Source organism: Dicentrarchus labrax, unplaced genomic scaffold (assembly GCF_905237075.1).
Source record: "Dicentrarchus labrax unplaced genomic scaffold, dlabrax2021, whole genome shotgun sequence".
Taxonomy (NCBI): domain Eukaryota; kingdom Metazoa; phylum Chordata; class Actinopteri; family Moronidae; genus Dicentrarchus; species Dicentrarchus labrax.
The window spans coordinates 2438060-2450190 of NW_026136706.1; the positions used below are offsets into that span (position 1 = coordinate 2438060).

The 12131-nt window shown below is 38.3% G+C and overlaps 1 protein-coding gene across 1 annotated transcript; it reads left to right on the top strand.

Moving 5' to 3' along the window:
* The first annotated feature begins 7119 nt into the window (after window positions 1-7119).
* Window positions 7120-11177, top strand: LOC127365153 (homeobox protein engrailed-1-B-like). Its single transcript, XM_051402991.1, has 2 exons — window positions 7120-8483; window positions 10718-11177. Exons 1-2 carry the CDS (start codon window positions 7925-7927, stop codon window positions 11035-11037), a joined length of 879 nt encoding a protein of 292 aa, XP_051258951.1. The 5' UTR covers window positions 7120-7924; the 3' UTR covers window positions 11038-11177.
* The last annotated feature ends 954 nt before the right edge of the window (window positions 11178-12131 follow it).

The window sequence follows — 12131 nt, forward strand, 5'->3', positions numbered from 1 at the left end:
ATGAGTCGACTTCTCAGTTGATTTATGAGCTCAGTAAACAGTTTCCTGATGAGTTTCTGGTCTCAGTCTCTAGTTTCAGTCTTCTTCCATACAGCATGATGTTCATTTAGTAACTGATGGTCCCATTTAGAGTAAAACAGACCATAAAGCAGGGTATGCTTTAGGGCGGGGCTGATCAGATATGGATCAACACTGTAAAAACAAAACTCAGAAACACTGAGGCAACGTTTTTCATCCATTTTTTGTTAGATATGTGAACTTTTTTTAAGTTGAGCAAACTCAATAATATACTGTAGTTGTAAGACTGAAAATTGAGCCGAGCCAACATAAAAAAAAGCCCCAAAAAATGAGTTCAACCAACTTTATTCCATCAGAATAAAGTTGAGTTGAGTTGCATCAAATGCAAAAGTAATTTTTTATCCATTTTAGCAACTTAAACCAAATAAAACACAATTAAAAAACAAGTTGACATTTAATCATTAATGTAAAAAAACATGTGAACAAAAGTTCATGAATCTTTTTTGTCTTACATATTATTATTTTTATTATTACAATTATTGCCTCCCTTTCAAATTAAAAATGGTAATTCAGTGTCTTAAATAGAATAAAATCAAATGCAGAATATAGTGAAGGTAAACAGTATAGAGGATCAGACTGCCTCTCTTATATCTTCAGGAACACCCTGATTGGCCGAGAGGGGAAACCACCACGCTGCTCTTCATCACTGACGAGGAGTCGGTACCCACAACCTGATCAACAGGTGATCTGTGATCCTCTAATCAACCAGAGGAACCTGGACGTTGATCCAAAAGGAAAAAATAAAACCAAACAGCAGCAAACACGGACCAAAGAAGGAAATAAAATGTGTTTTTATTGTAAATTTATGTGAAATGTTTGTTTAAAATCTAGAAATTCAACTAGAAAATAATTAAAATAACTTCTGGGACAGATTATATCATATTATTACCCTCAGAGGAGCGATGGATGGATTCCTGGGATAATATATAATATCAGAAACTCAAACTTTATTCATACAGATTTCCTTTCTGGTCAGATACAGTGTGAGTTTCATACGCAGGTGGAAGAGCAAAAAGTAAACAAAAAGAAGAAGAGAAATCACTTCCTCTCCTCTTGACTGTAAATTCCCACTTGTCTCAGCTATAATCTCATTTTTTCTTCTTGTTCCTTCTTCTCGTCGTTCGCTCACCTTTCATCCTACTACTGTCTGTCAGTAAAGCAGAACTGAGACTTTACTCACTTTGAGTTGTTGTGCATTTTTTTTTGTATGTTCGGATTGAAGCTTTGATGGAAAAAAACATGGATGTGCAGAAATCGTGAGAAAAGTTGGAGAAACAAACAGTAAAACACCAACCACAGCTTTCAGTTTCCTTAAAGGTTATGTAATGAGATTTGAAGCATTAATACATCAGCAAACATCTTTTCTCTAAATACAGATACAGAGTCACATGGTGTCTCACTCCCTCTGCCTGTGTTGTATCGCAGCCTCTCTGTGGTTTGTGTCCATAGCTGGTCGGGGAATTAAGGATTTATTTCCACCAAACCAGAGTTGGTGATTGTTGGAAACACTAACAGAGACGCTTTCAATGAGTTTTATTCTGTTTCTGTCCACTTTAATGAGGTTACAATGATCTGAAGGTAAAATGAGTGTTTCTGTCTCTGGAGTCTGGTGGAGAGTGATAGTGATATTACGGCTGTTTGTGGTTAAACTAAAGGTCTATCTCTGTAGGGATCCTTTCCATAATGCTGTCAGACACTGACAATAACAACCTGAGTCTGTCAGTGGCAGAAACTACTGCTGTCAGTGGAACAAACAACAACAACTGTTAGTGGAACAAACAACTACTGTTAGTGGAACAAACAACAACTACTGTTAGTGGAACAAACAACTACTGTTAGTGGAACAAACAACAACTACTGTTAGTGGAACAAACAACAACTACTGTTAGTGGAACAAACAACAACTACTGTTAGTGGAACAAACAACAACTACTGTTAGTGGAACAAACAACAACTACTGTTAGTGGAACAAACAACTACTGTTAGTGGAACAAACAACAACTACTGTTAGTGGAACAAACAACAACTACTGTCAGTGGAACAAACAACTACTACTGTTAGTGGAACAAACAACAACTACTGTTAGTGGAACAAACAACTACTGTTAGTGGAACAAACAACAACTACTGTTAGTGGAACAAACAACTACTGTTAGTGGAACAAACAACAACTACTGTTAGTGGAACAAACAACAACTACTGTTAGTGGAACAAACAACTACTGTTAGTGGAACAAACAACAACTACTGTTAGTGGAACAAACAACAACTACTGTTAGTGGAACAAACAACAACTACTGTTAGTGGAACAAACAACAACTACTGTTAGTGGAACAAACAACAACTACTGTTAGTGGAACAAACAACTACTGTTAGTGGAACAAACAACAACTACTGTTAGTGGAACAAACAACAACTACTGTCAGTGGAACAAACAACGACTACTGTCAGTGGAACAAACAACAACTACTGTCAGTGGAACAAACAACAACTACTGTTAGTGGAACAAACAACAACTACTGTTAGTGGAACAAACAACAACTACTGTTAGTGGAACAAACAACAACTACTGTTAGTGGAACAAACAACAACTACTGTTAGTGGAACAAACAACAACTACTGTTAGTGGACTCACTTTCACACTGCAGTTGCCCCCAAGGATTAATGTTAGCTTCTCAGGAGAGTTGGTGATTGTTGGAAACACTAACAGAGACGGTTTTATTGAGTTTTATTCTGTTTCTGTCCACTTTGAATGAAGTTACGATGATCTGAAGGTAAAATGAGTGTTTTTGTCTCTGGACTCTGGTGGAACAATAAATCAGAATTGGGCGCTAACACTAACAGTGTGAACATAGCCTTAACATGTTATGCTAATAAAGGCAAACCCACTTATAAAATTCCCACTTCGGCTCTACAGAGATTTTTAGCCACTTTTAGCTGATGTTTTTTTGTTCTCATGAGCGTCATCTCCAGCAGCCACAAACAGCTGTTTCCAAAGCAGTACAAGGCCACCGTACAGCAGACAGACACAGTTAGAGACCAGCTGGTGAACACTGTAGAGCATTTAAGAGTCAGATATTTCCCTCTGGAGTCGGTGGAGACCAGAAACAGCTAAAAGAGAGTAAATACTGGATGTTTTAAATGATAAACTCTTCATTTACACAATTTATTCTCACAGACACACACATGGTTACAGGATGAATAAATCTCAGTGTTTTATTATCACACAAGGAAAGGAAGCGAGGAGACACGTTAGCGTCATGAAAAGCATCCATGTTGTCCTTTTTCACAGCAGACATTTTAAACCTGTGATTACAGGAGAAGATGAAGTGTAACTTACAACATTAACAATGGCTCCGTTTTATAGATGAGAGCCCCTTAAGTCAAGCCCCGCCCCCTATTGGGAGAAAAGCCACGCCCCTTTTGGGTGAAAATCTCTAATTTCACTGGTGGTAAATGTAAATTCTAAGCTTTTTGCCAATTTAATACAATAAAATAAGAATATTCTATTTCTTTTTAGCTGTTAGGAGCTAAAATCCTTCAGCCAGCGGGGCAAAAAATAAAGAAATATAGGTTGATGAGTGTCTGTTCTGTCATTCAGACTCTTTACTAACTGTTTCTGTCCATTGTGAAGTTACTGTAAATGAATTCAGTGGTTTGTTGTTTATTAATATACCTTTTCCTACCACAGAAGAAGAAAACAGGAGGGTTTATGTCCACTTCCTGTTACTTTCTGCCGTTTACAAGGTTCAGTATTAGAAGGTCGGTCAGCTCAGTTCATGGGAATTATTAAGGTTCAAATCCCCTCTGCTCCACACTGTCACACCAAACTCCATTCAAAAAACGGCTGTTTTAAGGAAGTAAAACCTTTATTTCCAGCATCAATCATGTAATGAGTCATTAATATAGAGACTCCCAATCAGTCCTCTGATAGATCATTATTATCTGCACTGGTTCCCAACACCCACTAGGGGGCGCCACAGCTTCACAGGGGGGCCAGCAGGTCTTCTTGAGTTTAATGGTTGAAATAAAACTTTTTGTGTTTATATCTCAACATTTAGTTAATTTCTTTGAATGTTTCTTATATGATGATAACAATATTGAATCCCAACCTTCAGGGACCCGATTATATTCAACAAATACAGCTGATTAACTGATCAATGAACACAAACAGTGAGTAACTGCAGAGATTTTATTATTTCCTGTGAATATTGATCTGATTGAATTGAAGTTTTCTGATATTTTTATAGAATTTTCTGTCTCTATTCTGTATTTTAAATGTTTTAATCATTTACTTACCAGAGCTTGTAGGCTCTGTGAATATAGATTGTATTCAGGTCCTCATTGTTCCTTCATCCTTTAAAGTTTATATTCCAAATAATAATCTAAACTTCTGGTCTACACAATGTTTTTAACTATAAACTATCAAATTCTTTCCAACAGTGTACAGTTTTGTTTAAGATTTTAATCTCAAATGGATGAAAACATGCTTTATGAAATTGCAGTAAATGGAAATAAAGATATTAAAGCTCTGAAGCAGTGTTACAATCCAGTTAAATACAATAATCTTTAATGGAAATAAAGACATTACTGCCAAAGCATTAACAAATTATAGAGTGAACAGAAAAGTTATAATTAATAAAATCAAGAAAATAATGTAAATAAATTATAATTGTTTGTTAAAGTAAAATATAATCATTAAGTTATTTATAGATTTACCAACCAGGTTGACTCTTTATTCTACCTGTTACTGTCTGTGGCCACTGGAGGTCGCTGTGGTTCCACTTTCTCTCTGAAGGCCTCTAACAGTGAGGAAGAGGAGATGTGCTCTTCATCTGCAACTGGGAGTCAGTTGTTTCTGGAAAAGCTGTTAAATGTCAGTAAAATATTTAATAATTATTCTGCTTCCTTTCCAATGTTTTTTTATGATCAATAAAACAGAAACTGTCTTTAAGATGAAATAGTTTGATGTTTAATATCAATAATAATGAGATCGGCTTCAGACTCTCCAACCTGCAGATTTAATGTGTTTATAATAGAAAGTCTATATATTAATAATAATAATGTTTATTTCACATTATATTTAAAATGAACCAATGAACACAAACAGTGAACTCAGAGATTTGGATGAATTATGAGCAGATTATTTCCTGTTTAAGGGACTTTTTATATAATGTATTAATTATATTATTTAACAATCAAACAGACTTAATAAGCTCATTTTTAAAGAAATTCAGTGTTTTCTTCTCATTGTTCTATCAGCTCTGTGGTTTTAACTGTGTACTTTTCTATCTGAAATCTTCCTTTTTGGGTTCAGTAGCAGAAAACAAACAATATAATATATGGAACATAAGTGCATCAGAGAGTGAACGCTCTGTGAATATAAACTTTAAAAGTAACTAATTACTTGATTTTTCCTCACATAAATGAACCAAACACTGTTTTATAGACCTGCTGGGTATATTTTTAAAGTTTCCTAACAACCCCTTAAAATCAAGCAGGCCCCCCCTGCGAAGCTCTGGCGACCCCTAGTGGGGGTCCCGACCCTCAGATTGGGACCCCCTGTGTATTAGAACGAGCAGGAACCTTGAAGCTCCCGCAGAGACTTTAAACCACATTATGAGTTCAGCAGTCGATACAGTAACATCAAAGCTACATGCTACATGCTAACAGTCATGTGATCTCTGCATTAATTTAAATGTAACAGGATGTGGCCCATTTAAACAACAAAAACACACAAATACACAATAAATACCAATAAATGTGTGTGTGTGTGTGTGTGTGTGTGTGTGTGTGTGTGTAGGTCTCACTATAGGTTTGAACATTTTTATGAAGCAATAGTTTCATTATGACAGATTTTAGATCTCCAACAGCACCAAGATCATTTAATATCTAATAAATATAACAATGTGACATAATAATAATAACAATAATAATAATAACAATAATAATAATAATAATAACAATAATAATAATAATATATCCAGTAAAAATGTGTTTATTTTAACTCTCAGCTGAAACGTTTATTTCATTGTGAAACAATTTTCTTCCTTTTTTTAAAAAAACAGGCAAAATGTGTATTTTTCTCCTTTTAAAATAATTTCCCAGAATGGTTAAAGGTGAGAACATTAAAAGTCGTCTGTATTCATTTGAACCGACTATAATTAACTGTGACAGTAAAAGACGTTTCTGTATCAAACACAATAAATAATAAACTTTATTTATTTAACATTTAAAAGGACTTTATACAGAATAAAGAATTGTTTATTTATTATAAACTGTAAATAGATTTCACATAAAACACCTTTATATTATTAAACTACCATAGAAACTGTTGTTATGGTTACATTTGGATTAAAACTCAGTTCTGATAGAAACTGACTGTAATAACACAAACAGTTCTAATGTATTCATTAAAGTTCTGTTTTTACAGTGTATTGATCAGTGATTGATGACGCTCCGGATCCTTTATGTGTGTGTGTGTGATGATCAGTATAATGTTGACAAACAAACAATCAGACTGTAAATAAACAATAAATAAACGCTGAATAATCCCGCGCTCATTATAGAACACTGATAAATAATCACTAATGATCAGATCATTGATTATTGATCCGTTAGAATCGATCAGAGGTTTTAATAAAGTTTCCTCGCGGTCGCTCCTGTGCGCGCCCTCCTCGCGCTCCTCCAGCAGCGCACTTTACGCGCGCTTTGATGAAGTGTTTGGCGCGCTGACGGTGACAGGAAGCTTTCAGTCGCCCTTCCTCGCTCTTCCCGCCACAGCCCGGTTGATGATGAACGTCCGGATGATCAGCGGAACGCGGAGTAATTAAAACCTATAAATTATCCTCCCTCGCGGCGGGGAGATAAGAGCGCGCGCTGCCTGGAGAAGAATACCGGCTGACAATGGTGGCCGCGCGCCTCGGAGGGGAGGGAGGGAGGGTGAGGAGGGTGAGGAGGAGGGTGAGGAGGAGGAGGGAGCGTGTTGTTAAATGTTAAACGGACGCTATGAAGATGTAGGAGGAAGAGTTTGGATAAAAACAGAAGGAATAAGGAGATATGGCGCAGAGCTAGTGCGCAGCCGCAGGCCTGTTCTCCATCCTGAGTGTGTGTGTGTGTGTGTGTGTGTGTGTGTGTGTGTGTGTGTGTGTGTGTGTCTGCGCGTGAGAGAAAGTGCCCTCCACATCAAGAATGTGGTGAACATGAACGCAGCATTGTGTGAGATGTTGGAGTGCAGGTGAGTGAGTGAGTGTGTGTGTGTGTGTGTGTGTGTGTGTGTGTGTGTGTGTGTGTGTGATACGAGGCTGAAGGCGCGCGGAGGAGCAGTGATAATCTCTTGTTTGGTGTCTCGTGCTCGCTGCTCCCCTTTTGGCTCAGAGACGGCTGACATTATTGGACATCGTCACCCCCTGTCCAAAAGTGTCCTCGCCGCTGATTGGCCCGCTGCGCTTTGGTGTGTGTGTGTGTGTGTGTGTGTGTGTGTGTGTGTGTGTGTGTGTGTGTGTGAGGACTGTGTGAAGATCCCACTGTCATACAGCGGTGAAAAGCTCCGGGTGTGTGAGAGCAGCGCGCAAACAGCGACCGGATCCAGAGTCTGCTCGTCAGTCCCGGACCATGACGCGCCGGAGCGCCTTTACGCAGCCAGGATGCGCGACTAGTTCCACCATCCAGAACCGATCCGGAGAGACTAGTTCCACCATCCAGAACCGATCCGGAGAGACTAGTTCCACCATCCAGAACCGATCCGGAGAGAGAGTGACTATGTGTTAGTGCTTCCTGGTGTCTGGTTGTGGATACAAACAGTCCGCAGAGTGGAAGTGGATCGAGAGTCCTTGAGAGCCAGCAGCGATGGAGGAGCAGCGGGATCTGAACAGTACGGATAGCAGCGAGGGAGAGAGTGTCTCCCCGTCTCCCAGCCTGCCCTCGCCGCCCATCCTGCCCCTGCAGGTGGCCCAGCAGGCCCACAGAACCACCAACTTTTTCATCGACAACATCCTGCGGCCGGACTTCGGCTGTAAGAAGGAGCTGGGCCCGCGGGAGAGGGCGCACAGCTCCGGCCGGGAGCGGGTCCACCACCCGGCGGTCAGCAGGCCGAGCCTCCCCGGGACACCGAGCCAGGACTCCAACTGCAGCACCGACAGCAGCTCGTCCTCCGCCTCCTCCACCTCGTTGGCGAGTCCCAAAAAGAGCAGCGGCGGCGGGGGGGGCGGAGGACCCGCAGCGGCCGCCGGCTCCACCGGGGGCAGCGGCGTGAAAGCCGAGGAGAGGACGGGCGGCGGGGCCGGGGAGAACACCTCCTCCTCGCTGGTGGTGCTGAACGGAACCGGGGCGGCCACACCGGAGAGCCAGCCGCTGCTGTGGCCGGCCTGGGTCTACTGCACCCGGTACTCGGACAGGCCCTCATCTGGTAAGGCAAAAGTTTCTAAAGGAGGAATAATTCCACCTTAAAGTCACTTTAAATCTACTGCACAAATCTTAAATTTAAAAATAATAAATAAACAAATATTCTTTTAGTTTTTTAAAGAATGTTTGAAATAATGATTTTAAAATGTTAGCTCACCCAATTTGATCCATTCATCCTTAAAACTAAATAATCATTTTAATTCTAAAAGATTTCTGTTGTTTTAAATTAAAAAGTAAAATAATATAATTATTAAAATAATTATTATATTATTGTGTGTTTGTGTTGTCAGGTCAGAGTTGAGCTTCTTTATAATTTCTCTACGAACATTTTCAGTGTTTAAATAAATAAAAAAAACTCAATATTACATATTAAATATAAATCTATAATCACAAATATGTAAAATGAATACTTTATATTTTACTTTTTAAATGTATTTTTACACAACCTTTCAACAAATGAATAACAAACAATAATAACAGTATTATAATATTTGTATTTAATATAATCTGTGTGTAAATCTGCTGAATTAAAATATGTTTTATTTTATTTTCTCTTTAAATCAGCAGCCGGGATTCTTTCAAAATAAGATAATTAAATTGTTATTTAACTAAAACATAAACCAGCTGTAGAAATTATATTATAGATAATATTATAGATATTATTAGCCTATATAAAAGTAATTTCCCCCTGGGATTATTAAAGTATTTCTGATTCTGATATTATATATATTATTATATTATAGATATTACAGATATTATTATAAGTTATAAACTATGAGAATAAACGTGCAGCTGAGATAATTATATTTATATTTGATTGTATTTAAATATAGTTGTGTATAGTTGTGACTTTCATTCTTCCTGTTTCTGTTCCTGGAAAGAGGAAATTACTCGATGTTTGTGTGAATATTGTTTGTGTGAATATTGTTTGTGTGAATATTGTTTGTGTGAATATTGTTTGTGTGACAGTTTGAAGAGTTTAAGATGAATCCATGAAACCTGAAGGAACCTGTAGAACCAGAACTCCTGGGTCCGTTGGGGGGGGTCTGCAGCTCTATGTTCAGTTTGTGTCGATATAAAATATAAAATATAAAATATAAAATATTATAATGTGAGGATTAAAGGTCAATAACTTCCGTCCGGAGACATTTTGAATTCATTAAAATCACTTTTACTGTCAGTGGAACCGGAAATGAGCTGATCACATGTGATTGTGTTAATGAGCAAAGAGAGACAGAAACCTTTTATTATTATTATTTATTTATTATTATTATTTATTTATTATTATTTCTTCCACATTCTGCAAATAAAAACATTAAAAACACTTTAATTTCAACCTCAGATTTTATTTTTAAATCCTCAATATTCCAGCTTTTTATTCTGTTGGTTTCATTTATATTTATATTTATTATTTATTTATTTAGGTTTTAATATGAGTGTGTGTGTGTGTGTGTGTGTGTGTGTGTGTGTGTGTGTGTGTGTGAGGCTGTAATAAGGCGCGTGTTAACAGTCTGTGTGATTATGTGATAATTTTAATTTATGGACCTAATAGGCTATATTATTATTATATTAACAAGACTCATTATTATTATTATTATTATTATTATTATTATTATTATTGTGGTAGTTGTTATTGTTACCTACTAATATATTAAAGATCATGTTGGCGCGTTAATCCTGTTTATTTATTATTGTAGTTATACGTTTATAATAATGATTTTATTATAATAAATCTGAACATTTCCTATTTTAATAATAATAATAATAATAATAGTAATATATTGTCCTGTGTGTGTAGCTGCCACCGCAGTTTAACTGTAAATGTAATTGTTTATTGTTGTTTTTATTATTTATTTAGATTACTTTTAAAAAATAACGTTAAAAAATGTCAGATGTAATGATGTGTTCAGGGACACATTTCTGTGGGATTAAATTCAGTAAAAAAAATCGTTAATTTAGGTTTAGGTATCTTTTTTTAATAAATATAAATAAGGGTTAATGTGATGGCGGTTTTTAAATTCAGTAAAATAAAAGAAATAAAACTTTATTATATAATAATATATAATAAATTATTTATAACTTTATTTCTGTTCAATAAAATGACTTTCCGATCAGATATCGATAAATGTGAATATTCCTCCACAGCCCGCCTCTCCCGATCACACCGATCGATCGCCAATAAGTGGTCAATACGCGCTGAATATTCATGTTCCCGCTGTCCTTTCGTCCTTACTGCAGGCCCAAGGACACGGAAACTGAAAAAGTCCAAGAGCGGGAAGGAGGACAAACGGCCGCGGACCGCGTTCACCGCCGAGCAGCTGCAGAGACTGAAGACGGAGTTCCAGGTGAACCGGTACATCACGGAGCAGCGGCGGCAGTCTCTGGCCCAGGAGCTGAACCTCAACGAGTCCCAGATCAAGATCTGGTTCCAGAACAAACGCGCCAAGATCAAAAAGGCGAGCGGCTTCAAGAACGGGTTGGCGCTGCAGCTGATGGCGCAGGGACTGTACAACCACTCCACCACCACCATCCAGGAGGACAAGGAGGACAGCGACTGAGCCGGGGCCCGCAGGACCCGGACCCGGACCCGGACCCGCAGGACCCGGTACCGGGACCCGGAGCCGGACTGCGCCCCGCTCTCTGTACATTGTAAATATATTATATCTAATTTAATGACGAGGACGGGGGAGGTTGGAGGGTGGGGGGGGGGAGGTGGGAGCGGATCTTCCTCTTTGTCAGCAGCCTCCTCTTCCTCCTCCTCCAGAGCGGGACGGACTCCGGACTGAGCCCCCCCCGCAAAAAAACCAAAGATTTTATCGGAACCAGAGCCTGGACTGACACAGACAGAAAGAGACCACATTTAGCTTATTTCTGACCCCCCCTCCCGAGCCGGGGAATGGACCCCCTTCCTCCTCCTCCTCCTCCTCCTCTTCCTCAGCAGCCATAACCAGCCTGATGTTCTGGTTCTGGACGCCCCCCCGCAGCGCCCGCAAACACCCTCAAAACACCGCGAGAGTAGCAGCAAAGAGGTTTTTAACGGACCAAGCAGAACTGTAAGAATCCTACAGAAGATCCCGATCAATACTATCGATCCGGATTATTACTGCAGCATTATAGAAATATGAGCCGAACTCTTCTTTCTGTTCATTCTGTTCATTTGGGGCTTTTTACAGGAACAATTTGACCTTTTTTAGCCCCCAAATCATCAAATAAATAAAGTAAATGTGTTTTTCCAGCAGGATTTTATTCCTGATGTAGAAAATGATTCAAAACTTCACAGAAAATATAAATTAATAATCAAAAGAAGAAATAAAACGCGCAAAATCCAAATATCTCTTTAAATAAAGGCCTTTTTCCTTTGTGGGGGGGTTCCCGCCCTCACAGACACACAGGAAGAGAATCATAATTACAGGAATATTTAATTCAAATCAATCAAAAGAAGATTAATAACAGCAATAATAAGGAATATCTATAATATCTGTCAATTCCTATAATATCCTGTGTGATTCTTTATCGGACCCTGAAGGCATCACGGAGCCACATTGTGCTGCTGCTCTCATATTTCTATAAGAATGGAGTTCTTTATCTGTGGGATTACTACAGTTCTCACAGAGTGGATGCTTATTGTTATTATTGTTATTATTATCATTAT

What these genes read in the sequence shown, in the direction of transcription:
- LOC127365153 (XM_051402991.1), top strand. Translation starts at nt 7,925, where the DNA reads ATGGAGGAGCAGCGGGATCTGAACAGTACGGATAGCAGCGAGGGAGAG. An exon ending in CTCGGACAGGCCCTCATCTG is followed by an intron (nt 8,484 to 10,717) that starts GTAAGGCAAAAG and finishes TCCTTACTGCAG; the next exon opens with GCCCAAGGACACGGAAACTG.